The 22,981-nt window shown below is 60.4% G+C and overlaps 1 protein-coding gene across 13 annotated transcripts; it reads left to right on the top strand.

The window, feature by feature from the left end:
- The first annotated feature begins 240 nt into the window (after window positions 1–240).
- Window positions 241–22,965, top strand: ATG2A (autophagy related 2A). 13 transcript variants are annotated; one of them, XM_055354447.2, is made up of 41 exons: window positions 241–532; window positions 2,982–3,144; window positions 3,251–3,403; window positions 3,561–3,663; window positions 4,083–4,218; window positions 4,348–4,446; window positions 5,061–5,157; window positions 5,235–5,399; window positions 5,500–5,640; window positions 6,207–6,444; window positions 6,528–6,675; window positions 6,774–6,866; window positions 7,287–7,442; window positions 7,558–7,801; window positions 8,115–8,211; window positions 8,332–8,491; window positions 9,594–9,736; window positions 9,820–9,959; window positions 10,069–10,229; window positions 10,669–10,819; window positions 10,950–11,149; window positions 11,308–11,388; window positions 11,653–11,759; window positions 11,846–11,938; window positions 13,842–13,912; window positions 14,138–14,214; window positions 14,820–14,984; window positions 15,127–15,253; window positions 15,337–15,551; window positions 16,429–16,637; window positions 16,892–17,027; window positions 18,668–18,874; window positions 19,148–19,249; window positions 19,340–19,424; window positions 19,536–19,671; window positions 19,767–19,839; window positions 20,016–20,098; window positions 20,640–20,761; window positions 20,893–21,047; window positions 22,069–22,221; window positions 22,302–22,965. In XM_055354447.2, exons 1-41 carry the CDS (start codon window positions 362–364, stop codon window positions 22,536–22,538), a joined length of 5,793 nt encoding a protein of 1,930 aa, XP_055210422.1. In that variant the 5' UTR covers window positions 241–361; the 3' UTR covers window positions 22,539–22,965. The 13 variants fall into 13 exon arrangements, with proteins under 13 accessions (XP_055210422.1, XP_055210428.2, XP_055210425.1 ...); XM_055354450.2 differs by having other exon boundaries at window positions 251–532; window positions 15,385–15,551; XM_063693239.1 differs by having other exon boundaries at window positions 251–532; window positions 14,820–14,990; window positions 15,385–15,551.
- The last annotated feature ends 16 nt before the right edge of the window (window positions 22,966–22,981 follow it).

Below are 22,981 nucleotides of genomic sequence, written 5' to 3'. Positions count from 1 at the left end.
TCCTTTGAGGGGCCGGCACCTGGAGCAACAGCCTTCCCAGAGCCTGTAGAGGGGAGGTTAAAGGTCCTCCCACACAGTACTTTACGCAAGCGTAAATCATGATTGAGAGCCCTTTATCATGCAGAGAGCCCAGTCCCTTTTTCGCGCCCGAAGGCTCCGCCCCGCGCAGCCAATCAGTAGGCCTCGCCCTTTGCAATAGCCAATGACAGTGAGCGTAGGGGGCGTGGCTGGGCGTCCGGGGGCGCGGCCTGGCGCCGAGAGAAGCGGCGGGGCGAGCCGGGGGCTCTAGTGAACAGCGGAGCCGGACGGGGATCGCCGGCGGGCGGCAAGCGGAGGCGGCCCAGGCCCGGCGGTCTCCGAGATGTCACGATGGCTGTGGCCATGGTCAAACTGTGTGAAAGAGCGGGTCTGCCGCTACTTGCTGCACCACTACTTAGGTCACTTCTTCCAAGAGCACCTCAGCCTGGACCAGCTCAGCCTCGATCTGTACAAGGGCAGCGTTGCTCTGCGAGACATCCACCTGGAAATCTGGGTGAGGAGCCAGGCCCGAGTCCAGGAAGGTGCGGAGGGTGGGAGCGCAGCGACCTGAGGCTCCCTGCGGCAGGATCGGGCTGGGGGATCAGGCACCGGGCGTAGAGAGGCCAGGGGAATCTTGCCTTCTCCAGGCGTCAGAGGCACCCTGGCTGGCCTCTTCAGTTCCTTACCAGAGCCAGAAACTGAGCGGGAAGGGGTTTCTGTCTCCACGGGAGGAGAAACTGAGGCTGGAGAGGGCAAGATCACCTGTCTGGAGAATGCAAGACAAACTCGTCGAGTTTGGGGGCTGAGTTAAGGAGGGTGGCTCTCGGGTGAGGAGGGGCTGGGGAGGGAGCGTAGGAACTGAGCTGGGCCAGGGCAGTGACAGACTTGGGCCTGCGCAGCTGATGGGGGAAGCTGGTAGGGGTCCGGAGCCCTGGCGAGGACACCTGTGGATCATGTGCCCTGACCTCTTGACCCCACGGTCCTGAGCCCGTAGGTGGGATCAACAAACCACCGGATGTGTATGTCAACAACCGCGTCAGTACCAGTGTTGATCAACACCTCGTGTGTCTGGGTCGCTGCCTACTTCCTGCTTTTGGGAGAGTGGGATGGGCCAAGTGGGTGTCTAGGGAGGGACTGGATGGCCCCCACCCACATCTCCCACCGACCCCCCCCCGGCTCAGTGTCCCTGCCTGGAGGGAGGCCCTGGAGGAACGGTGGGGAGATCTGGCTTCAAGCCGGGAGGAGGCCAAGGGAGATGCTAGGGAGGCCAAGAGGTGTAAGGTCAGAGGCTTGAGGCTGGGAACGGTGAGGAGCCCTGACTCACAGCTCAGCTGACCTGGGGAGCTTTGAAGGAGCCACCAATTAGAGGCGCGTCCTGGTCGATCCACCAGGTCCAGAGCAGGGGTGGGCATGGAGGCAGGGACTTCTCAGTTTTGTGGCTGGACTCAGGGGTCTGCTAATCTGGGCAGAAGAGCTAGGCTTTGGGGGTAGGCCAGGCCCTGGTGAGCAAATGTGGGGTAGGATAACCATGGGCCCTGAACTGGGGGCACCCCCCAGTGGCCTGCTGTCTGTGAATTCTGGTGTAGGAAGCCCTCTCTGACCTCTAACCTTAGCCTCAGCCTCTAAGGCCGTCTCTAGGCTGCCTCTTTTTTATTTTTATAGAGACAGGATTTCGCTATGTTGCCCAGGCTAGTCTTGAACTCCTGAAGGGATCCTCCCACCTCAGCCTCCCAAAGTGCTGAGATTATAGGCGTGAACCACCATACCCAGCCCTAGGCTTCCCCTTTTTACTTTCAGCTCCAGAAAACGCCCCTACTGCTGTTCCCTGCCCTCTTGTTGGGGATTGAATCGGCTTCTCTAGGGCCCTAGTGGAATGCAGGCGCTTTCTTGATAACCAGCCCCTCCTCCCTCCCAGCTCAGCCTGCAGGCCCCGCCTTGAAGGCCCCCAAAGAAACTGAGTATCTGGGGCCTCTGAAGTGGCATGAAGAGAGAGAGGCCCGCATCCCAGTCTCAGTCCCTGTTGTATACTGGGTGACTAGATTAGTCATGTCTCTAGGCCTCAGTTTCCCGAGCTGTGGGTCTCTGGGTGAGGAATTTGGACTCCCATCTGCTCTGCCATGTGCTTTTTTATTCTTGGATCCAACCAGTTTACTGAGGCCCTTTCTGGGTGGCACCTGGGGTGACGGGGGAGGCAGGTGGGGTACAGCCCTCCAGGAGCTTCCAGGTTGGCCGGGGTACAACTCCAGCATGGACATTTTAGCCAGGGGCTCAGGCTTATGCCTCACAGAGAGGCACAGCTACACTAGGTGTTTGGGGTTGGTGGCGGGGGGGGTCCCATCTGGCATCAGGTCAGCCCCTCTCTTGGACACTGTCCCTTTGAACTCTGCTTATCCAGGGTGAACATGGGTATTCCGGACTCTGCCATACATGTGCCCATGTTGTCCTATGCCTGCAACACACCACCTTCTACAAGCGCCTCTCCCCCCTCCCTTTATTCTTCAGCTTGCCCCTCCTCTGACGGCCCAGGCTGGCTTAGGCATCTTCCCTACGGCCCCCCCACCAGCCCCCTCACCACCCCCAAGCACCTGCTCACCTCTGAGTTTCATCCTAGTTGCTCTGAGTCCCTGGCTGGAGCCTAGCTTGGCTGGGGGATGAAGACATTTTATTTACCCATCTAGTCTCAGTGTCAGCATGTAGAAAGTGCTTGGTAAATATTATCTTGAATTAAGTGGTGAGGGAAACATCTGCTCTGGCTTGAAGGATTAGGCACCTTTGGGTGACGGGGTAGGGGGGCTGGCCTGTAGTAGGGGACAGCATAAGCATAGGTGGGACCTTGTAGATAACACGTGGAGGGACAGGGCAAGCCAAGGGTGCTCTCCAAGGCACTATGGCCAGATAAGGCTGTGCCAGCCTGTGGGATTTGGGGTTTCCCTGAGCTGGTTTTGTCTCTTGCTTGCTCCCAGTCTGTGAACGAGGTGCTGGAGTCGATGGAGTCACCACTGGAGCTGGTGGAAGGTTTCGTGGGCTCCATCGAGGTGGCCGTGCCCTGGGCTGCTCTGCTCACCGACCACTGCACAGTGCGCGTGTCCGGCCTCCAGCTCACCTTGCAGCCCCGCCGGGGTCCAGGTGAGGGCAGGGTGAGGCTGGGGGCAGGCAAGTGGGGGGAGAGTGGGCCAGGGCGTCCAGGACCTGACTGGGCCTGCCTGCCTTGAGACCGTGTTTCTCCCTACAGCGCCAGGGGCTGCCGACTCACAGAGCTGGGCCTCATGCATGACCACAAGCCTGCAGCTGGCCCAGGAGTGTCTGCGGGACGGGTTACCGGAGCCCTCTGAGCCACCACAGCCCCTGGAGGGGCTGGAGATGTTTGCCCAGACCATTGAGACTGGTGAGCAGGCCCCTCCTGGCCACCCTGTCTCCTGCCCTTCAGTGGCACACAGAACAGGGGCTCCAGACAACGGCACGGCCGCCCTGGTGCCCAGATGGGAAATTCTGCCTCCCCTTTGCTGCTCCACCTGACCTGAGACCCCTCCCCGACTCCTCAGTGCTTCGGAGGATCAAAGTGACCTTCCTGGACACTGTCGTGAGGGTGGAGCACTCTCCGGGTGATGGGGAACGTGGTGTGGCCATCGAGGTCCGTGTGCAGAGGTAAGGGCAGGCCGATCTGGGGTGGACTGGTGTGAAGATGGGGAGTGGGGGCTGCTGGATGGTCCCCACCCGCAGCCTAGGTTCCTGGGAAGAGGCAGGGTGGATCTGGATGGGCCTCGGTGGTGGTAGGGTTGGGGAGGTGGGCTGCATCGTGAGCCCAGACTGGTGTCCAGAGGCCAGGTGATACAGGCCCAGAGTGGCTGAGGCCCCAAGAACCAAGTTAGATGCTGAGGGTCTGAGGAGCAAGGGCTGGCCTGAGCCTCCAGGCTGGACCTGGTGGTTCGGGACGGCCTAGGTGTGATGGGGCAGCTCTGCAGGCTAGGCTCCCTGACCCCGTGCCCCTAGAACAGAGCACTGTGTGGAGAGAGGGGCTCCAGGCCTGGGGTGGCCAGGGCACAGGCTGACCCTACACTCTCCAGACTGGAGTACTGTGACGAGGCAGTGCGGGACCCAAGCCAGGCGCCGCCGGTGGACGTGCATCAGCCGCCTGCCTTCCTGCACAAGCTGCTGCAGCTGGCAGGGGTCCGCCTGTACTATGAGGAGCTCCCGGCACAGGTGAGCAGGCTCTGATTCCCACAGCCCCTGTCTCCTCTCCCTTGAGCCCGCTGATCCCCTCCCATCCTTTCTGACCATCTCTGACTCCATTTTCTCAACCTTCCCCTCTTGTATCCTCCCGCCTCCCAGGAAGAGCCTCCAGAGCCCCCCTTGCAGATCGGCAGCTGCTCAGGGTACATGGAGCTGATGGTGAAGTTGAAGCAAAATGAGGCCTTCCCTGGCCCCAAGGTGGGTCCCCAGGCTCCTGGGGAGGGGGTGAGTACCCCATCTCAAGACTCCTCCTCCTCAGTAAGGCTGATTATCTACAGACCACAGTGGGGATGTCAAGTGGGGGATTTACTTCCTTCTTGGCAGCTAAAGAAACTGAGGCTGTAGGCCAGGCACAGGGTTCACACCTGTAATCCCAGCATTTTGGGAGGCCAAGGTGGGTGGATCATCTGAGGTCAGGAGTTTGAGACCAGCCTGGCCAACATGGTGAAACCCCGTCTCTACTAAAAATACAAAATTAGCCAGGTGTGGTGGCACATGCCTGTAATCCCAGCTTCTTGGGAGGCTGAGGCAGGAGAATCGCTTGAACCCAGGAGGCAGAGGTTGCAGTGAGCCAAGATTGCACCACTGCACTGCAGCCTGGGCAACAAGAGTGAAACTCCATCTCAAAAAAAAGAAAAAAAGAAACTGAGGCTGAGAGGTCAAGTTGTGGCCCAGTTCATAGAGCTAGTTGGTTACAGAGTTTAGTTTGGTAGCCGGCATCCTGCTTTCCCAGGGCGAGGGCAGGCGGGTGGTAGCTCTTAGAGGAGCTGGGTGGTGGGCCTAGGCTCCATGGCTGCCTCCTTGGCCCCCAGTTGGAGGTGGCGGGACAGCTGGGCTCCCTGCACCTGCTCCTGACCCCGAGGCAGCTCCAGCAACTTCAGGAACTGCTCAGCGCCGTGAGCCTTACAGGTGAGGCCCCTGGGTGGCATGGGGGTGGGGTGGCTGGGAGGGCCAGCCAGCCCAGACTGAAGTCTCCTCCCCTGCAGACCACGAGGGCCTGGCTGACAAGCTGAACAAGAGCCGCCCGCTAGGTGCCGAAGACCTGTGGCTGATTGAGCAGGACCTGAACCAGCAGCTGCAGGCAGGGGCAGTGGCTGAGCCCCTCAGCCCAGACCCCCTTACCAACCCCCTTCTCAACCTGGATAACACTGGTGGGTGTGGGGTCAGACTGGTTGGAGGGGCAGCTAGTGTGGGTGCAGGAGCCTAGGGGCTGGGGTCGGCTGTCCCTGACACTCCTCACTTCACCCACAGACCTCTTCTTCTCCATGGCTGGCCTCACAAGCAGTGTGGCCTCAGCCCTCTCTGAGCTCTCCCTCTCCGATGTAGACCTGGCCTCCTCTGTGCACAGCGACATGGCCTCCCGCCGGCTCTCTGCCCAGGCCCACCCAGCTGGTGAGTTGGAGCACCCTGGGGGTACTCCAGGGACAGGAAGGACTGGAAGAGGCCTTAGTGCCATGGGATGTCAGAGGCACACAGGAAATCCCCAGCGATGCCTGGATATCTACCATCTGTGACTTGGTGCCCTGGGGACCAAACAAGGTGGGAGCTGGTGATAGAGTGGACAGAGCCTAGGTTTTTCAGTCATTGATCTTAGTCAAGCACTTAAACTCTCTGAGACTCAGCTTCCTCTTCCATAGGAAGAGAAGGGTGAGATCAGCCTTTGCCAGGCTGTATATCTGGGTTCATGTTTATTGAGAGCTTATTGTGTGTGGGTGCTAGGCTGGGTGCTTTATCACATCCCGTCCTTCCAGCATCCTGAGGAGGGTTCAGTTGAGCCTGGGCAGAGGGCCTGGCCTACTGGAGGCACCAGTGTCACCCCTGCCTGACCAAGCCTTCTGCCAGAGCCACATGGTGGGGCAGACCTGGCCTCCCAACCCCCAGCCTGGTGGCGAACTATTGCTCCACGTGGGGTACCCGGAATCTGTTGGGAGACCCTGCTGAAGCCTCTGTCCCCTTAGGCAAGATGGCCCCCAACCCCCTCCTGGACACCATGCGCCCTGACTCGCTGCTGAAGATGACCTTGGGGGGTGTGACCCTGACCTTGCTTCAGACGTCTGCCCCATCTTCCGGACCACCTGACCTCGCCACGCACTTTTTCACCGAGTTTGATGCCACCAAGGATGGGCCCTTCGGTTCCCGAGACTTCCATCACCTTCGACCACGCTTCCAGAGGGCCTGTCCCTGTAGCCATGTTCGGTATAAGCCCGAGGCCAGGGCCTGAGGAGAGACCATCAGAGCCCCCTAAGTGCACCTTCTGATGCCTGTCCTCTTCCCCGCAGGCTGACGGGCACAGCTGTGCAGCTGTCCTGGGAGCTGCGAACGGGCAGTCGGGGCCGGCGGACAACCAGCATGGAAGTGCACTTCGGGCAGCTGGAGGTGCTGGAGTGTCTGTGGCCCCGGGGCACCCCCGAGCCTGAGTACACGGAGGTGAGGGCAGAGGCAGAATGTGTACGAGGCGGGGTCTGGAGGTTTGGGTGGCTGTGGGGCCAGGCCTGACCCTGTGTGCCTCCCGGGTCCCATCCCAGATCCTGACCTTTCCTGGTACGCTGGGCTCCCAGGCCTCAGCTCGGCCCTGCGCCCATCTGCGCCACACACAGATCCTGCGCCGTGTGCCTAAGGTAACCCACCCGCTCCAGGCCACCAGGCTGTCCCCATGGCGTGTTGACCCCACCCTGGCCTCTGCCAGGGCCTCCTCTGCTGCCCAGCCCTGTCCCTCTTCCCCTGTGCTCCACATCTCACCATGCTGAGGCCCTCAAATACCTGCCTGGCCCTTCCTATGCCAGTCTCTGAGCCTGGTCATGCCCTTGCCCTGTCTCAATATGGCCCCCTGGCTGGCCTCTGTTGCTAAGAGTGGCGCATGTCGGGTGGCTTTTATAAGTAAACAAGCACATTGTGTGCGTCGGGCAAAGGTGGGGCAGGCCTCTTTAGTGCCCTCATGGCCCCTGCCCCAGCTCTTCTCCCACTACCAGACAGGGCCTTCCTGTCCCACCCCCTGAGTACCACTCAGCCCTCACTGACCTGAACGCCCTCGCCCTCAGAGCCGACCCCGGCGCTCAGTTGCCTGCCATTGCCACTCAGAACTGGCCCTGGACCTGGCCAACTTCCAGGCGGACGTGGAGCTGGGGGCCCTGGACCGTCTGGCTGCCCTACTGCGCCTGGCCACCGTACCTGCTGAGCCTCCAGCCGGCCTGTTGGTGAGAGGCCCCTGCCAGGGCCAAGCCGGGGGTGGGTGCAGGGCCTGGGTCCTTCGGCTCTTGGTCACAGTGGGAGGGGCTCCGACGGCGGCTCTGACCCCCAATCCTCCTGCAGACAGAGCCCCTGCCGGCGATGGAGCAGCAGACGGTATTTCGGCTCTCTGCACCCCGGGCCACGCTGCGGCTGCGCTTCCCCATTGCCGACCTGCGGCCTGAGCGGGACCCCTGGGCGGGCCAGGCCGTGCGGGCTGAGCAGCTTCGGCTGGAGCTGAGTGAGCCCCAGTTCCGGTCAGAGCTTAGCAGTGGGCCTGGTCCCCCAGTCCCCACCCACCTGGAACTCACCTGCTCCGACCTACATGGTAAGAGCCCCCGAGTGACAGAACTTGGGGCAAGAGGCCTGGCTTCTGGGAGAGGTGGGCTTGGGGCTATGGAAGGGGCCCAGTCACAACCCGAGCAGTCCCTGGCCCAGGCCTTTACCAGCTCTTGGGGTCCTAGCACTGCCTGTCCCCGGCCTCCTCGCCGACAAGTAGGGTGGACCCTTTGTCTCTGGCTTTCTCTGCCCACCAAGGTGTGTGTGGAGTCGGAGGCACAGCTCTGAGCCGACCTGGGCATTGGGGAAGAAATAGGAAAAGGCAGCAGTGATGACCCCCCTAATTCCCCATCCCCCTCCAGGTATCTATGAAGATGGAGGGAAGCCACCTGTCCCTTGCCTGCGTGTCTCCAAAGCCCTGGACCCCAAGAGCACTGGACGCAAGTACTTCCTGCCCCAGTAAGTAGGGGCTCTGGACTGGGCCCAGGAGAGGAGGGTTCTGCTGGGGGTGGCAGGGGGCCAGTTTGGAACTGGGTGCCGGGGGCCCTGCAGGCCAGTAACAGGCCTGTGCCCCGGCAGGGTAGTGGTGACTGTGAACCCCCAGTCCAGCAGCACACAGTGGGAGGTGGCCCCGGAGAAGGGAGAGGAGCTGGAGCTGTCAGTGGAGAGTCCCTGTGAGCTGCGGGAACCTGAGCCCTCGCCCTTCTCCTCTAAGAGGACCATGTATGAGACAGAGGAGGTGAGACTTGGCCCCACCTCTTCCCAGGACCCCCTCCCGCCCACCGCCCGGGTTCCTGCCGTAGGAGCCACCTGTGTGGCTATGGGCCAGGGCAGCACGACCACCTGGGGTGGGCATGAGCTGACCCAACACCAGTGAGGATTTCAGCTCTTCCATTCTTTCCAGCCAGTCAGAGAGTCTGTCTGAAACGGCACTGGTGAGGGCAGGCCCCTGGGGAGCGTGGATCCTCGATTGGAAAGATCAGGTCCCACCCCACCTGACCGGTGGGTCAGCACTGTACGCTTAGAGAGGCAGTTAAGGGCCAGGCTCTGCCACTTGGTGACTATGTCATCACCCTGGGGAGTTATCTGACCTTGAAGAGTTACCTATAGATGAGTTTCTTCCCCTGGAAAATGGGCACCATGACCTGTCTTTCTCTCTTTTTTTTCTTTTTTTTTTTTTGAGATAGAGTTTTGCTGAGTCACCGAGGCTGGAGTGCAGTGGCATGATCTCGGCTCACCGCAACCTCCGCCTCCCAGGCTCAAGCGATTCTCCTGCCTCAGCCTCCTGAGTAGCCGGGATTACAGGCGCGTGCCACCACGCCTGGCTAATTTTTATATTTTTAGTAGAGACGGGGTTTCATCATGTTGGCCAGACTGGCCTCTAACTCCTGACCTCAAATGATCACCCACCTCAGCCTCCCAAAGTGCTGGGATTATAGGCATGAGCCACCGCACCTGGCCTAATTTTGTATTTTTAGTAGAGACAGGGTTTCACCGTGTTGGCCAGGCTGGTCTCGAACTCCTGACCTCAAGTGATCTGCCCTCCTCACTCTCCCAAAGTGCTAGGATTACAGGCGTGAGCCACCGCGCCCAGCCTAACCATGACCTGTGTCACAGGCCTGTTGTGAGGATGAAAGAAGTTAACATACCTGAAGCTCTTAGAACAGCACAGGTGTGCCATCGGCACTGTATCTGTACGGCTATCATGCATCCCCAGTAGAGAAGGGCTCCTATGAATGAATGAATGATGAACGATAGGAGGGCAGGACTGAGACCAGAGACAGGCCCCAGCCAGCGTCTCTAAGATGACCCTCCTGCTCTTTCCACCTCACCCTGTCCAGATGGTGATCCCTGGAGACCCTGAGGAGATGAGGATGTTCCAGAGCCGGACCCTGGCACTGTCCCGCTGCAGCCTGGAAGTGATCCTGCCCAGTGTCCACATCTTTCTGCCCAGCAAGGAGGTCTACGAGAGCATCTACAACAGGTGGAGACGCGGAGCCAGCAGGGCGGGACTGGACACGGGGTGGGCCTGGCCTCCCTTACCTGCTGTCCACCCGCCTATCTCAGGATCAACAACGACCTGCTCATGTGGGAGCCTGCAGATCTGCTTCCCACCCCCGACCCTGCCGCCCAGCCCTCGGGCTTCCCCGGCCCCTCAGGCTTCTGGCACGACAGCTTTAAGATGTGCAAGTCAGCCTTCAAGCTGGGTATGAGAGGTGCTAATGCTGGGCTAGAGGGAGGACCCCCAGGTCTGGGAAGGGCCAGGCTAGCCCTTCGCGGTCTCCTTCCCAGCCAACTGCTTTGATCTCACCCCAGACTCGGACTCGGATGACGAGGATGCCCACTTCTTCTCAGTGGGGGCATCAGGCGGCCCACAGGCCCCTGCCCCTGAGGCCCCAAGTCTTCACTTGCAGAGCACCTTCTCTACACTGGTGACAGTGCTGAAGGGGCGGATCACAGCCCTCTGTGAGACCAAGGTGAGTGCAGCCCTGGGCAGGTGGGCCCCAAACTTCAGAGCTCCCATTGGCCGCAGAGCAAGACCAGCGCGAGCAGCTCCAGGTCAAGAATGTGGAGAGCAGGAGGCCTGAGTGGGCAGTGCCAGCCCACCCACGCCAGCCTGCCCACCCTATCACAGCCCATCAGCTCCTTCTGACCCCCTGCTGTATGTAAAGCACCATGCTAGGGGTCGGGATGGGCATGGATCACCCACCATTCCCACTCCGAGCGGGCAGACCCGGCAGAGATTATTTTTCTCCTGGCAGAAGAGGCAAGTGCCATCCAGGGCCTCCAGCAGCGTCCATGGTGGAAACTGGAGCTGACCCCCTTAGGCCAGGGCTCCAGGAGCCGCCAACCCCCCGAGGGCTTGAGGGTTGCTGAGTGCAGCTGGGGAAGCCAGGCTGTGTGCTCCTTCTGCAGGATGAGGGTGGGAAGCGGCTGGAGGCTGTGCACGGGGAGCTGGTGCTGGACATGGAGCACGGTACCCTCTTCAGCGTCTCCCAGTACTGTGGCCAGCCAGGACTTGGCTACTTCTGTCTGGAAGCTGAAAAGGCAACACTCTACCACCGAGGTGTGAGGCCTGGGGGCAGGTCACCACTGGGGTCCAGGGTTGGGGGTGGAGGGCTTTCAGGACGGATGTGGGCCCTGGGTGGAGTGGGTAGCCAGTTGGCTTGGCGGGGGCTCATGAGACCCCTCCCCAGCGGCCGTGGATGACTACCCGCTGCCCAGTCACCTGGACCTTCCCAGTTTCGCTCCCCCGGCTCAGCTGGCCCCGACCATCTACCCATCGGAGGAAGGGGTGACGGAGCGGGGAGCCTCGGGCCGCAAGGGCCAGGGCCGGGGCCCCCACATGTTGTCCACTGCTGTGCGCATCCACCTGGACCCCCACAAGAATGTGAAGGTACGGGCTTGCCTGCCAGCTACCCCTCCTGCTAGCCTGGGCTGCAGCCCCGGTGTGCGGTGGGACCCCAGTGCGCGGTGAGGCCCCAGTGCGCAGTGAGGCCCCAGTGCACGGTGGGGCTGGCCTCCCCACTGCCCTGACTGCGCCCCCACCCTCAGGAGTTCCTGGTGACACTACGGTTGCACAAAGCCACCCTGCGCCACTACATGGCCCTGCCCGAGCAGAGCTGGCATTCCCAGGTGAGCGTGGGTGGTGGGAAGCCCCATGGCCCAGTGACTCTGGACTTATGTTTTGGGCAAGCAGGTCTCTAGGTGGGAGGAGGCCGGTGGGAGGAACATGGACTGGGCCACAGCTGACCTTGTCCAGAGCTCCTGGGCAAGGGGTATGGCAGACAGCTAGCGGGCAGAAGGTGAGGTGCCAGGCAGGGGCCAGGACAGGGAGGGGTTAGAGGAGGGAGGACACCACCTGATCCTCACTGCTTCCTCCTGCCCTGGCCTCTGAAGTTGTTGGAGTTCCTAGACGTGCTGGATGACCCTGTGCTGGGCTACCTGCCCCCGACGGTCATCACCATCCTGCACACACACCTGTTCTCCTGCTCTGTGGACTATAGGTACCGGGCTGGGTGGGCCAGGGGCTGGGGACGGGGATGGGCTCTCAGGTGTAAGGAGCCGGCCCCAGCCCGAGTATCACCCCCAGGCCACTCTACCTCCCAGTGCGTGTCCTCATCACCGCGGAGACCTTCACTCTCTCCAGCAACATCATCATGGACACCTCCACCTTCCTGCTCAGGTATGCAGGCCGCCCCGCACCGGGCCATCCCACCCTCGCCGGGCCGAAGCTGCCTGCCAGCTGTGTGTCCTCTGGTGCTCTCGGTCTTAATGTACACCCGGGTGATAGTCTCATTCTCAGGAATGTGGATTGTTTCCGCCTTTCTAGAGGGCAGTTGGAGCTTCCTGATGAGACCCTTGTAAGCATTTGTGCTCTCTGACCTGTAATCTCATGTCTGAGGGTTGTCCTAGAATATGCGAATAAGAGAGGTGGGATTTAATGCTTATGGAGTATAAGTTAAAACAGCCAAAACGTATCAGTTAAATCACAACCCTCACAACCTGAGCAAATAAGCATGGCCCACCTAGTAGGTAGAAAACCATGCAGGGATTAAGGTGAAGCTGAAGAATCCCTTCAAAATATAACAAGATGGAGGGTGCGGTGGCTCACACCTGTAATCCCAGCACTTTGGGAGGCTGAGGCAGGCGGATCATAAGGTCAGGAGTTCGAGACCAGCCTGGCCAATATGGTGAAACCCCGTCTCTACTAAAAATACAAAAATGAGCCGGGGGTGGTGGCAGGCGCCTGTAGTCCCAGCTACTTGGGAGGCTGAGGCAGGAGAATCACTTGAATCTGGGAGGCGGAGGTTACGGTGAGCGAAGATTGCGCCACTGCACTCCAGCCTGGGTGACAGAGCGAGACTCCGTCTCAAATAAATAGATAGATAGATAGATAGATAGATAGATAGATAGATAGATAGATAGATAGATTAAAAAAATAAAAATATAGAAAGATGCCACAGTACAGTGTTTACTCAAATAACATTGGATACAGGACTGCGTACGTTTTAAAATCAGTTTATGCAGGGGTGTTTATATATGTCTCGACGTGCAGCTGCAGAGAAAGTTTGGAAGGAGATGTGTATGGTGGTTTTCTCAGAATTAGGGATTAGGAATGATGAATGATTTTTATTTTCTTTATTCTAAAATATCTTAAAGGAGTTTTCATTATGTTACCCTTAAAATAAAGACTTTTTTTTTTTTTTTGAGACAGAGTCTCGCTCTGTCGGCAGGCTGGAGTGCAGTGGCGCAATCTCAGCTGACTGCAACCTCTGCCTCCTGGGTTCAAGCGATTCTCCTGCCTCAGCCTCCCAAGTAGCTGGGACTACAGGCACCCACCACCACACCCAGCTAAGTTTTGTAATTTTAGTAGAGACAGGGTTTCACCTTGTTGGTCAGGCTGGTCTCGAACTCCTGACCTTGTGATCCGCCTGCCTTGGCCTCCAAAAGTGCTGGGATTATAGGCATGAGCCACCATGCCCAGCCCTTATTATTATTTCTTTTTGAGATGGAGTCTCACTCTGTCGCCTAGAGTGCAGTGGTGTGATCTAGGCTCACTGCAACCCCTGCCTCCCTAGTTCAAGAGATTCTCCTGCCTCAGCCTTCCAAGTAGCTGGGATTACAGGCACCCGCCACCATGCCCGGCTAATATTTGTATTTTTAGTAGACACGGGGTTTCACCACGTTGGCCAGGCTGGTCTCAAACTCCTGATATCAGGTGATCTGCCTGCCTCAGCTTCTCCAAGTGCTGGGATTACAGGCGTGAGCCACTGCGCCATCCAAAAATAAGGACTTATTTCAGAAGAACCACAAATGCAGCAGGGAGAAAAATGGACACCCCTTCCCAGGACTGTCATGAGGCCCCATCGAGGTGTCGGAACTGCAGGCACTTTGAGAGCTGCAAGTGCTGCCCGCCTCCCACTGCCTGCTGTCTGGGCCTTCTCCCCATTGTGTAGGCAGGAACGCTGAGGCTGGAGGGGCCTGTCCATACCACCTCCTGTGGGCTTGGGACCCCTCTGCTCGGCTCCCGTGGAGCTGCCGCCTGCAGCGGTGCCCGGGCCCTTCTCAGCCCTGTTCCCCCCCAGGTTCATCCTCGATGACTCCGCCTTGTACCTGTCCGACAAGTGTGAGGTGGAGACCCTGGACCTGCGGCGAGGTGGGCAGGGCCGGGACTGGGCTCCCTCCCCTCTGAGGGACCACCGCCCCGGCCACACCCAGAGCAGCCAGGTGTCTCCCCGCAGCTGCTGGCCGGGTCCTTAGCTCCCACACGTAGCCCGCACAGCAGGGACTACACCTGGATCAACCGGATCCTTCCCCCAGGTGCTGGGGCCGGGGCCGGGTGGAAGGGGGCCACAGGACCTTTCTCTCGCCTCTGCTGCAGATTATGTCTGTGTCTTGGATGTTGACCTCTTGGAACTTGTGATTAAAACCTGGAAAGGGAGCACCGAGGGCAAACTGGTGAGTGAGGCTGTCACTCTGGCTCCTGGAGCCACAGCAGGTGCAGGGGCCAAGGGAGTCTTCAGGGGCTGCTGCTCCCTCACGTGCCCGGGCTCCAGACACAGTTCACACCTGCCCTTCCTGGGCTGCAGTTAGCGCCCCTCCTGCAAAGGGCCATAGTACAGCCCTGGTCGGGGAGTCCCTTGATGCTGACTGAATGAATGAATGGGTTTCAGCCCTGCCACCAGAGGACGCTGCAGCCAGGGCACCAGCGAGGCCTTGGGAATCAGCCACCTTTGTAGGTCCCCGGATTCATCTCCTGTAAGATGGAGATAACCTGCCCTGCCTCGCTAGGCAGGCAGAGCCCTTCACGGGGAGTGGGGTAGGGTGGGTGGGCACACTGCTGCTTCCTTGGATGGCCCTGGGCCAAGCCCCTTTCACCCTCTGGGTGAACAGTTTGCTCATCTGTTCAGTGGAGTTACTGGGCAGGTCATCCACTCCAGGAGAGACCATCCCTGTTCTGCCTGTGGCAGGGTCAGAACTGCGGTGCCCTCCCAGCGAGCGGGTGGGGCCAGCAGGCAGTGGCCCCTGTGTTCACATAGCTGCTCCCCCCGCCCCCGCCGCAGAGCCAGCCACTATTTGAGCTGCGCTGCTCCAACAACGTGGTACACGTGCACAGCTGTGCCGACTCCTGTGCCCTGCTGGTCAACCTGCTCCAGTACGTAATGAGCACAGGCGATCTGCACCCCCCACCCCGGCCCCCCAGCCCCACGGAGATCGCCGGCCAGAAGGTACAGGTGAGGCCTGGCCACACAGGCTACCAGAGCTCGGCCAGGCCCCTCCCCTGCCATGGCCCTCGGGCCTGGGGTTGGGGGAGCCCTGGGGGCCGCCCTCGTCCTGTCTCACTCATTGCTCCTCCCCTGCCTGGCCCAGCTCTCGGAGAGTCCTGCCTCTCTGCCCTCATGCCCCCCAGTGGAGACGGCCCTCATCAACCAGCGCGACCTGGCCGACGCCCTCCTGGACACCGAGCGCAGCCTACGGGAGCTGGCCCAGCCTTCAGGTGAAGTGGGGGTGCTGTGGGGACAGCAGACACAGTCAGGCACCCACTGTGGGCGCCTCTCCAAACTGGCCTCTCTCCTATAGGTGGCCACCTCCCTCAGGCGTCGCCCATCTCTGTCTACCTATTCCCAGGTGAACGGAGTGGGGCCCCACCCCCTTCACCACCTGTCGGGGGCCCTGCTGGCAGCTTAGGGTCGTGCTCAGAGGAGAAGGAAGATGAAAGGGAAGAGGAGGGTGATGGAGACACCCTGGACAGTGATGAGTTCTGCATCCTTGATGCTCCCGGCCTGGGCATCCCGGTGCGTGGTGGGAGGGGTGGACCAGTTTGCCGTCCAGGCAGGTGTGTTTGGGGTGGGGACGGAACACTCAGGGGTGGTTGCCTGGCCATCTGGAGTTCCCGTGGTGAGAGAAGCAGGCAGGAGGTGGTTGCCATCACCTGGGGGGTGGTGCTAGGTCTGTGCCACCCTAGGGAGGCAGCCCTGATGCTGGGCTTTGATGGAGTGGGTGGATTTCCAGAGGAAGAGGAGGCCTGGTGTTCTGGGCAGAGGGACTGGGAAATTCAAGGGATGGAGGAAGAGGAGAGGGCAGTTAGCAAGAGGGATGGAGAACCATGTGGCTGCAAGGGCCGGTGGGAATGTCTGAACTCACCCAGGTCTTAGGAGGCAGGGCTGGAAGGAGCCTGGGATTCTCAGGCTCCTCTTGGACAGACCACTCAGGCATAGACTCGGGCGATAGCAACCCAGGAGTGTCATCTTTCATCAAAAACAGGGAGGAGGCCAAGCATGGCAGGTCACGCCTGTAATCCCAGCAATTTGGGAGGTCAAGGTGGGAGAATTGCTTGAGTCCAGCAATGAGAGATTAGCCTGAGCAACGTAGTGAGACCCCGTCTCTACAAAAAAAAATAAAATTAGCCAGATGTGGTGGCATATGTCTGCAGTCCCCGCTACTCAGGAGGCTGAGAATGGAGGATCGCTTGAGCCTAGGAGGCAGAGGTTGCAGTGAACTGTGATTGTGCCACTGCACTCCAGCCTGGGTGACCGAACATGACCCGACCCTGTCTTAGAAAAAAAAAAAAGGAAAAAGAAGTGAGGCCAGGGGAAAAACAGGAGCTGGGGCTTGGGGGCAGCTGGGCTGGATCGAACATCTGTGTCACACATCTACCTGGCCTCCCTGCAGCCCCGAGACGGGGAGCCTGTGGTGACACAGCTGCATCCCGGCCCCATCGTTGTGCGGGACGGTTACTTCTCACGGCCGATCAGCAGCACGGACTTGCTGCGGGCACCTGCCCATTTCCCAGTGCCCAGCACTCGGGTGGTGCTACGTGAGGTCTCCCTCGTCTGGCACCTCTATGGGGGCCGAGACTTTGGCCCCCACCCCAGCCACAGGTGAGGAGGAGCAGGTGCAGGTGGCAGCTGGTGAAGGTTGGGGCTCAGGCTGGTCCAGGTCTGACTTTCAGCAGCTGGAGACCTTGAGCCCCATCCACCCCAGGTGGGCCTCAGTTTCCTCATCCTTCCTTATCCCGCCTACCTTCCAGGACTGGGGCTAGCGGGGGTCTCTTGTCCCAGGCTAAAAGGCCCGCTGAGGACGGGGAGGGAATGGGGTTCCTCTGAGTCAGCTTGGCCCTTGTCCCTCTTCCCAGGGCAAGAGCTGGCCTCTCGGGTCCCAGGAGCTCCCCTTCCCGCTGCTCTGGCCCCAACCGGCCCCAGAACTCATGGCGCACGCAGGGGGGCAGCGGGCGGCAGCACCATGTCCTCATGGAGATCCAGCTGAGCAAGGTGAGTGGGGTGGCGAGTGCCTACTACACATGTGTGTCATAGAACAACGGGCCTTGTTCTCGATGTCACGTGTAGCAATGACTAACGCAGAGGAAAACCCCTGCCTTTGTAGTGGAGGAAGCCAGGCAGGGACCAAGATGTATCGAGTGTGTCCGATGGTGAAGAGCACTCAGGGGAGAGTCTGCAGGGGTGGACGAGACAGGCGTGCTGGGGAGGGTCTGGAAAGTCCTCTTCTGAAGGCACCATTTGAACAAAGACCTGAACAAGTGGGGATGTGAGCCAGGAAGAGTTTTCAGGCAGAGAGGACAGCGTGAAAGCTGCAAATTGGGGCCAGGCATGGTGGCTTATGCCTGTAATCCCAGCACTTTGGAAGGCCGAAGAGAGCAGATCACCTGAGCTCAGGAGTTTGAGACCAGCCTGGGCAACATGGCGAAACCCCATTTCTACAAAAAAAAAAAAAAAAAAAACCATTTGCAGTGGTGTGTGCCTATAGTCCCAGCTACTCAGGAGGCTGAGGCAGGAGAGTTGTTTGAGCCCAAGAGGCAGAGGTTGCAGTGAGTTGAGATCGCCCTACTGCATTCCAGCCTGGGCAACAGAGTAAGACTCTGTTTCAAAAAAAAAAAAGCTGGAAGCTGGAAGCATCCTGGCATTTCCAGGAGCAGCAGAGCCTGTGCATAACCAGCGACCCAGAATGTTTCTTTTGGGTCTTACAAGAGACGAACCCCTCAGGGCTTTTGAGGAGAGGCCTCTGTGGGGCGGGGCTCTGCAGCAATCAGGGAGGGCTAGTGAGCAGGTTCAGGAGAGCCTAGATGGAGGCTGGCCACAGGTTCAGCTGCGGATGGGGTGTGAGCTACAGAGAGTGGTGCAGAGGGTTCAAGGTTTGGGCCTGGGAAATTGCCCGGGGCAGGGGGGTCCCACTTGCTCAGAGTGAGCCAGGCCAGTGCTGGGCTTCCCAAGGAGCCGCTAGAGGCAAAGGGCAGAGGGGCCTCAGGCTGCTCGGGTTGGTGGGCTGTGCTGCAAGAACCTGCGGGAGATGAGTGTCAGAGCAGGGGACCAGGGGCCTCTCTGAGACCTGATGGCCAGCCAGCGGGTGTGCAGGAAGAGGGGGAAGGAAGGCTCTCCACGGAGAGGGGCTACGAGAGCAAAGTCCTGAAGGCAAAACAGGCCTGGACTCCTTGCGGGGCAGAGACCAGTGCAGCTGGCATGGGAAGCAAGAGCAGGGACAGGTCTGGAGGGAGAGGCAGGTCCTTGCTGGGCATAGAATAGAGAAGGGGTTGGGGCCGGGCGTGGTGGCTCACGCCTGTAGTCCCAGCACTTTGGGAGGATGAGGCAGGCAGATCACTTGAGGCCAGGAGTTTGAGACCAGCCTGGCCAACATTGTGAAACCCAGTCTCTACTAAAATTAGCTGGGTGTGGTGGCACATGCCTGCAATCCCAGCTACTGGGGAAGCTGAGGCAGGAGAATCGCTTGAACCCGAGAGGCAGAGGTTGCAGTGAGCCGAGATCACGCCACTGCACTCCAACCTGGGCGACAGAGTGAGACTCTGTCTCAAAAAAAGAATAGAGAAGGGGTCTGGGGCCAGCCCTTCCCTCCCTCTTGGGGCCCTGTTTACCTGGCCAGGCCTCTGTCCACCCCACAGGTAAGCTTCCAGCACGAGGTGTACCCAGCGGAGCCAGCCACAGGCCCTGCGGCCCCCAGCCAGGAGCTGGAGGAGCGACCGCTGTCCCGTCAGGTGTTCATCGTGCAGGAGCTGGAGGTCCGAGACCGGCTCGCCTCCTCCCAGATCAACAAGTTCCTGTACCTACACACGAGTGAGCGGATGCCGCGACGTGCCCACTCTAACATGGTATGAGCGACCTGCACCGTCCACCCTGGGCCAGGGCACCGGACCGTCGGGGACACATCTTCACGCATGCATGGATTCACACACATACACGCATTCCCACACAAACACCCAGGTTGTTTGTGAGCCTGGGAGAAGGGCAGAGCTAGGGGCTGTGTTAGCGAAGGGAACAGCGTGTTCAGAGGCAGGGTGGCTGGGTGAGCTGTCAGGGAACAGCTGGGTGAGCTGCTGCCCCAGAGGCCCAGCAGGTGTCCAGAACTCACCCTCTGCTCCCAGCTCACCATCAAAGCGCTGCATGTGGCCCCCACTACCAACCTGGGTGGGCCTGAGTGCTGTCTCCGCGTCTCGCTGATGCCCCTGCGGCTCAATGTGGACCAGGTGAGTGGTCTACGTGAGGGCAGAGCCTAGGGTGACCCCACTGTCTCCAGGCCTCTGAGTCTGATCCACATCCGGACCTCTCCCTTGCAGGATGCCCTCTTCTTCCTCAAGGACTTCTTCACTAGTCTGGTGGCCGGCATCAACCCCGTGGTCCCAGGGGAGACCTCCGCTGAGGGTGAGAGGCTGGGCCGGGGAGGGGAGCATGTGGGCCTTCTGCCTCCCAGGACAGCCCAGGTTCCCAGTCATCCCTGGCCCCATCCCCGGTCTGTGACCTCCCCTCCCCTAGCTCGCCCCGAGACTCGAGCCCAGCCCAGCAGCCCCCTGGAAGGGCAGGCCGAGGGCGTAGAGACCACTGGTTCGCAGGAGGCCCCAGGCAGTGGACACAGCCCCTCCCCTCCCGACCAGCAGCCCATCTACTTCAGGTAGGCTGCTGGACTGCGGGCGGGGGGCCCTGGGCCAGATTGCTGGGGGCCAGGCCAGTGAGCAAAGAACCCCCTCCTCCTGCTCCCCTACCCAGAGAGTTCCGCTTCACGTCTGAGGTCCCCATCTGGCTGGATTACCATGGCAAGCACGTCACGATGGACCAGGTGGTAAGTGGGGCGGTCGGATGGGGTGGCCGTGTGGGGTCAGCTGTGGCTGAGTCCCTCTGGGGGCCAGGTCTTGCATCCAGGCACTGTTAGTGGCCAGGGCGCTCTCCAGTGGCTCCCATGGGCTGGCTAGCTCCCTGAGTCCCATCGGGTAAACCTGGACCCCCTCCCTCTCCCAGGGCACTTTCGCTGGCCTACTCATCGGCCTGGCCCAACTCAACTGCTCCGAGCTGAAGCTAAAGCGGCTCTGTTGCAGGCACGGGTGAGTCCCCAGCACCCCAGCCTCTCTCCAGGGTCCCTGATCTTCCCTCTGTTCTGGTCCTGACTGGTTGTGTGGCCTTGGCCAAGTCATCACCCTTCTCAGGGCCTCAGTTTCTCCTCTGTAAAAAGGACGCAGTTGGCTGGGCATGATGGCTCACACATTCAGGCATTCGAGACCAGCCTGACCAACATGGTGAAACCCCGTCTCTACTAAAAATACAAAAATTAGCCAGGCGTGGTGGCATACACCTGTAATCCCAGCTACTCAGGAGGCTGAGGCAGGAGAACTGCTTGAACCCGGGAGGCGGTTGCAGTGAGCCAAGATCGCACCACTGCACTCCAGCTTGGGCAACGGAGCAAGACTCCATCTTAAAAAAAAAAAAAAAAGGACACAGTCCCTCTGCACATGACTGGGTGGGACCACAGGGAGGGTAGAGTGCCCACAGTACTTGCCACAGGGGTACTGAGTACTCCTGGCCCCACAATCCCTCCATGTGTGGCTCTGCCTCACCTTCTGCCTCCTCACCTCCCTGCCCTGCCAGGCTCCTGGGTGTGGACAAGGTGCTGGGCTATGCCCTCAACGAGTGGCTGCAGGACATCCGCAAGAACCAGCTGCCCGGCCTGCTGGGAGGCGTGGGCCCCATGCACTCGGTTGTCCAGCTCTGTGAGTGTCTAGGTTTGGAAGCCCTCGAAACTGCTTTTACCCTTGGGCAACCTAGAAGCTGCCATTGGGAATAAGAGGAGGAGGTGGGGGCAGGGCAGCCTCGGGTGTCTCTGAGCGCTCTTTCCCCCTAGTCCAAGGGTTCCGGGACCTGCTGTGGCTGCCTATTGAGCAGTACAGGAAGGATGGCCGCCTCATGCGGGGGCTGCAGCGAGGGGCTGCCTCCTTTGGGTCATCCACAGCCTCTGCCGCCCTGGAACTCAGCAACCGGTTGGTACAGGCTATCCAGGTGAGTGGGTGCCCTGTATCTGGGCTGTGCAGGACAGAGCAGCTGGAGCCCTCTGCACCACAGCTCCCTGGTTCTGTCCTCAAAGCTCCTCTGAGAGTGGGCAGTCTGGGTATGACAGCCCTACTTTATAGAGAAACAGCCACGGAGAGGCTAAGTGACTTGCCTGGGGCCTCCAAGCCAGGTCTTCCGAGGCCCACAGGGGCTCCCATGCAGGAGCGGGAGTGCCCCCCAGGCCTTCAGAGCCCACTGTGTCTCCTGCTCATGGCATGTCTTGTAAAGGGGGGTGGAGGACGGCTGCGTTTGCAGACTAAGAATCTGAGGCACAGAGGCTGCCCTGGTTCATTCAGGCCATACACTTCGCTAGGCCAGAAGGACCCCAGGGAAGCTGGGGAGCCAGTCTCGTGGGCAGTTGTCAGATGAATTCTGTAGGGGATCGATGGTCCTAGGCGGCTAAGGGGTGAGTGCAGGTGCATGGTGCATTCTGGAACCTGCAAGCTCAGACCCCAACAGGACAGAGGGCAGGGCTCCAGGGGAGGTGGGAGGGATGCATGGGCACCAGGGAGCCCCCGGGAGTGTTCAGTCAGGTGGGAAAGAGTGATGCCAGGTGAGATGCTGGGCAGAGGATCTGGCAGACAGAAGGAAGGATGGGCCCCTGACCGTCTGGCAGGGGCGTCTGGGGGGCCAGACAAGGAGCGGTCAGTCTCAGGTGTGCAGCTGTGGCAGCCATGTGGAACCTGCTGAATGTGGTGGTCAGCAGAAAGAGAGGTTTGGGTTGAGAAGACTTTAGGAAAGTCCCCTGAGGAGTCCCACGTTCCTAGATTCCCTCAGCAGAGTGACAGGTACCTAGGAAGGGGAGGGAGAGTGGGAGGAAGTGGGGAGTGAGGCTGAGCAGGACCCCCTAGGCCAGCACAGTGACAGGCAGGGAGGCCGAGGGCTGGTGGGGTCTCAGACTGTCCTGGGGGCCTGGGGCTGACGTGTGCCCCAGCCAGCTGTCCTCATCCAGTGCTCCCATGTCCCCCAGGCCACAGCCGAGACCGTGTATGACATCCTGTCCCCGGCAGCCCCTGTCTCCCGCTCCCTACAGGACAAGCGCTCTGCGCGGAGGCTGCGCAGGGGCCAGCAGCCTGCCGACCTGCGGGAGGGTGTGGCCAAGGCCTACGACACAGTGCGAGAGGTGACCAGGCCCCCGCCCTGCCCCAGTCCCCCATGCCCATCTCCTCACACAGACCCCGCCCTGACCTCTGGCTTCCACAGGGCATCTTGGATACAGCTCAGACCATCTGTGATGTGGCATCGCGGGGCCATGAGCAGAAGGGGCTGACGGGCGCCGTGGGGGGCGTGATCCGCCAGCTGCCCCCGACTGTGGTGAAGCCGCTCATCCTGGCTACGGAGGCCACGTCCAGCCTGCTCGGGGGCATGCGCAACCAGATTGTCCCCGACGCCCACAAGGACCACGCCCTCAAGTGGCGCTCGGACAGTGCCCAAGACTGAGCCTGGGGTGCCCGGCACCCAGAGGGTGCTGCCCACCGTACTCATGAGCCTCCCAAGAGCTGCAGCCCACGGGCCCGGCCCGGCCTGGCCCTTCAGGGGATGGCCACTGTGAAGGACGCCTTCCCGGCCTGCCCGTTGCCAATCTGCTGTGAGAGGGGGGCCTCCCTGCCTTGGGGCCTTAGCCCTGGCTCTGCACTTTTCCTCCGGGGAGAAAGGACACTGCCCCTCCCCCCACCTGGGCCCACACCGCTGCCTTCTCCCAGGACGGAGGCTTTTGGACCCTCGGACCCCATCCCACTCAGCCAAGTGTCTTTCTGTGTCTGGGGGGAGGAGGGGATGACATCCGTGTGGTTCGGTGTATTATTTTTAAGCTCCGTGAGCGCGTGGGTCAGTGTCTGCATGAAGTGGAATAAACTGCCCACCGCCAGCCCCGCTCTCAGATC

Source organism: Gorilla gorilla, chromosome 9 (genome assembly GCF_029281585.2).
Source record: "Gorilla gorilla gorilla isolate KB3781 chromosome 9, NHGRI_mGorGor1-v2.1_pri, whole genome shotgun sequence".
Classification (NCBI taxonomy): domain Eukaryota; kingdom Metazoa; phylum Chordata; class Mammalia; order Primates; family Hominidae; genus Gorilla; species Gorilla gorilla.
Note: the sequence above shows the minus strand (reverse complement) of the source record. Positions and strands in the feature narration are given on the sequence as shown.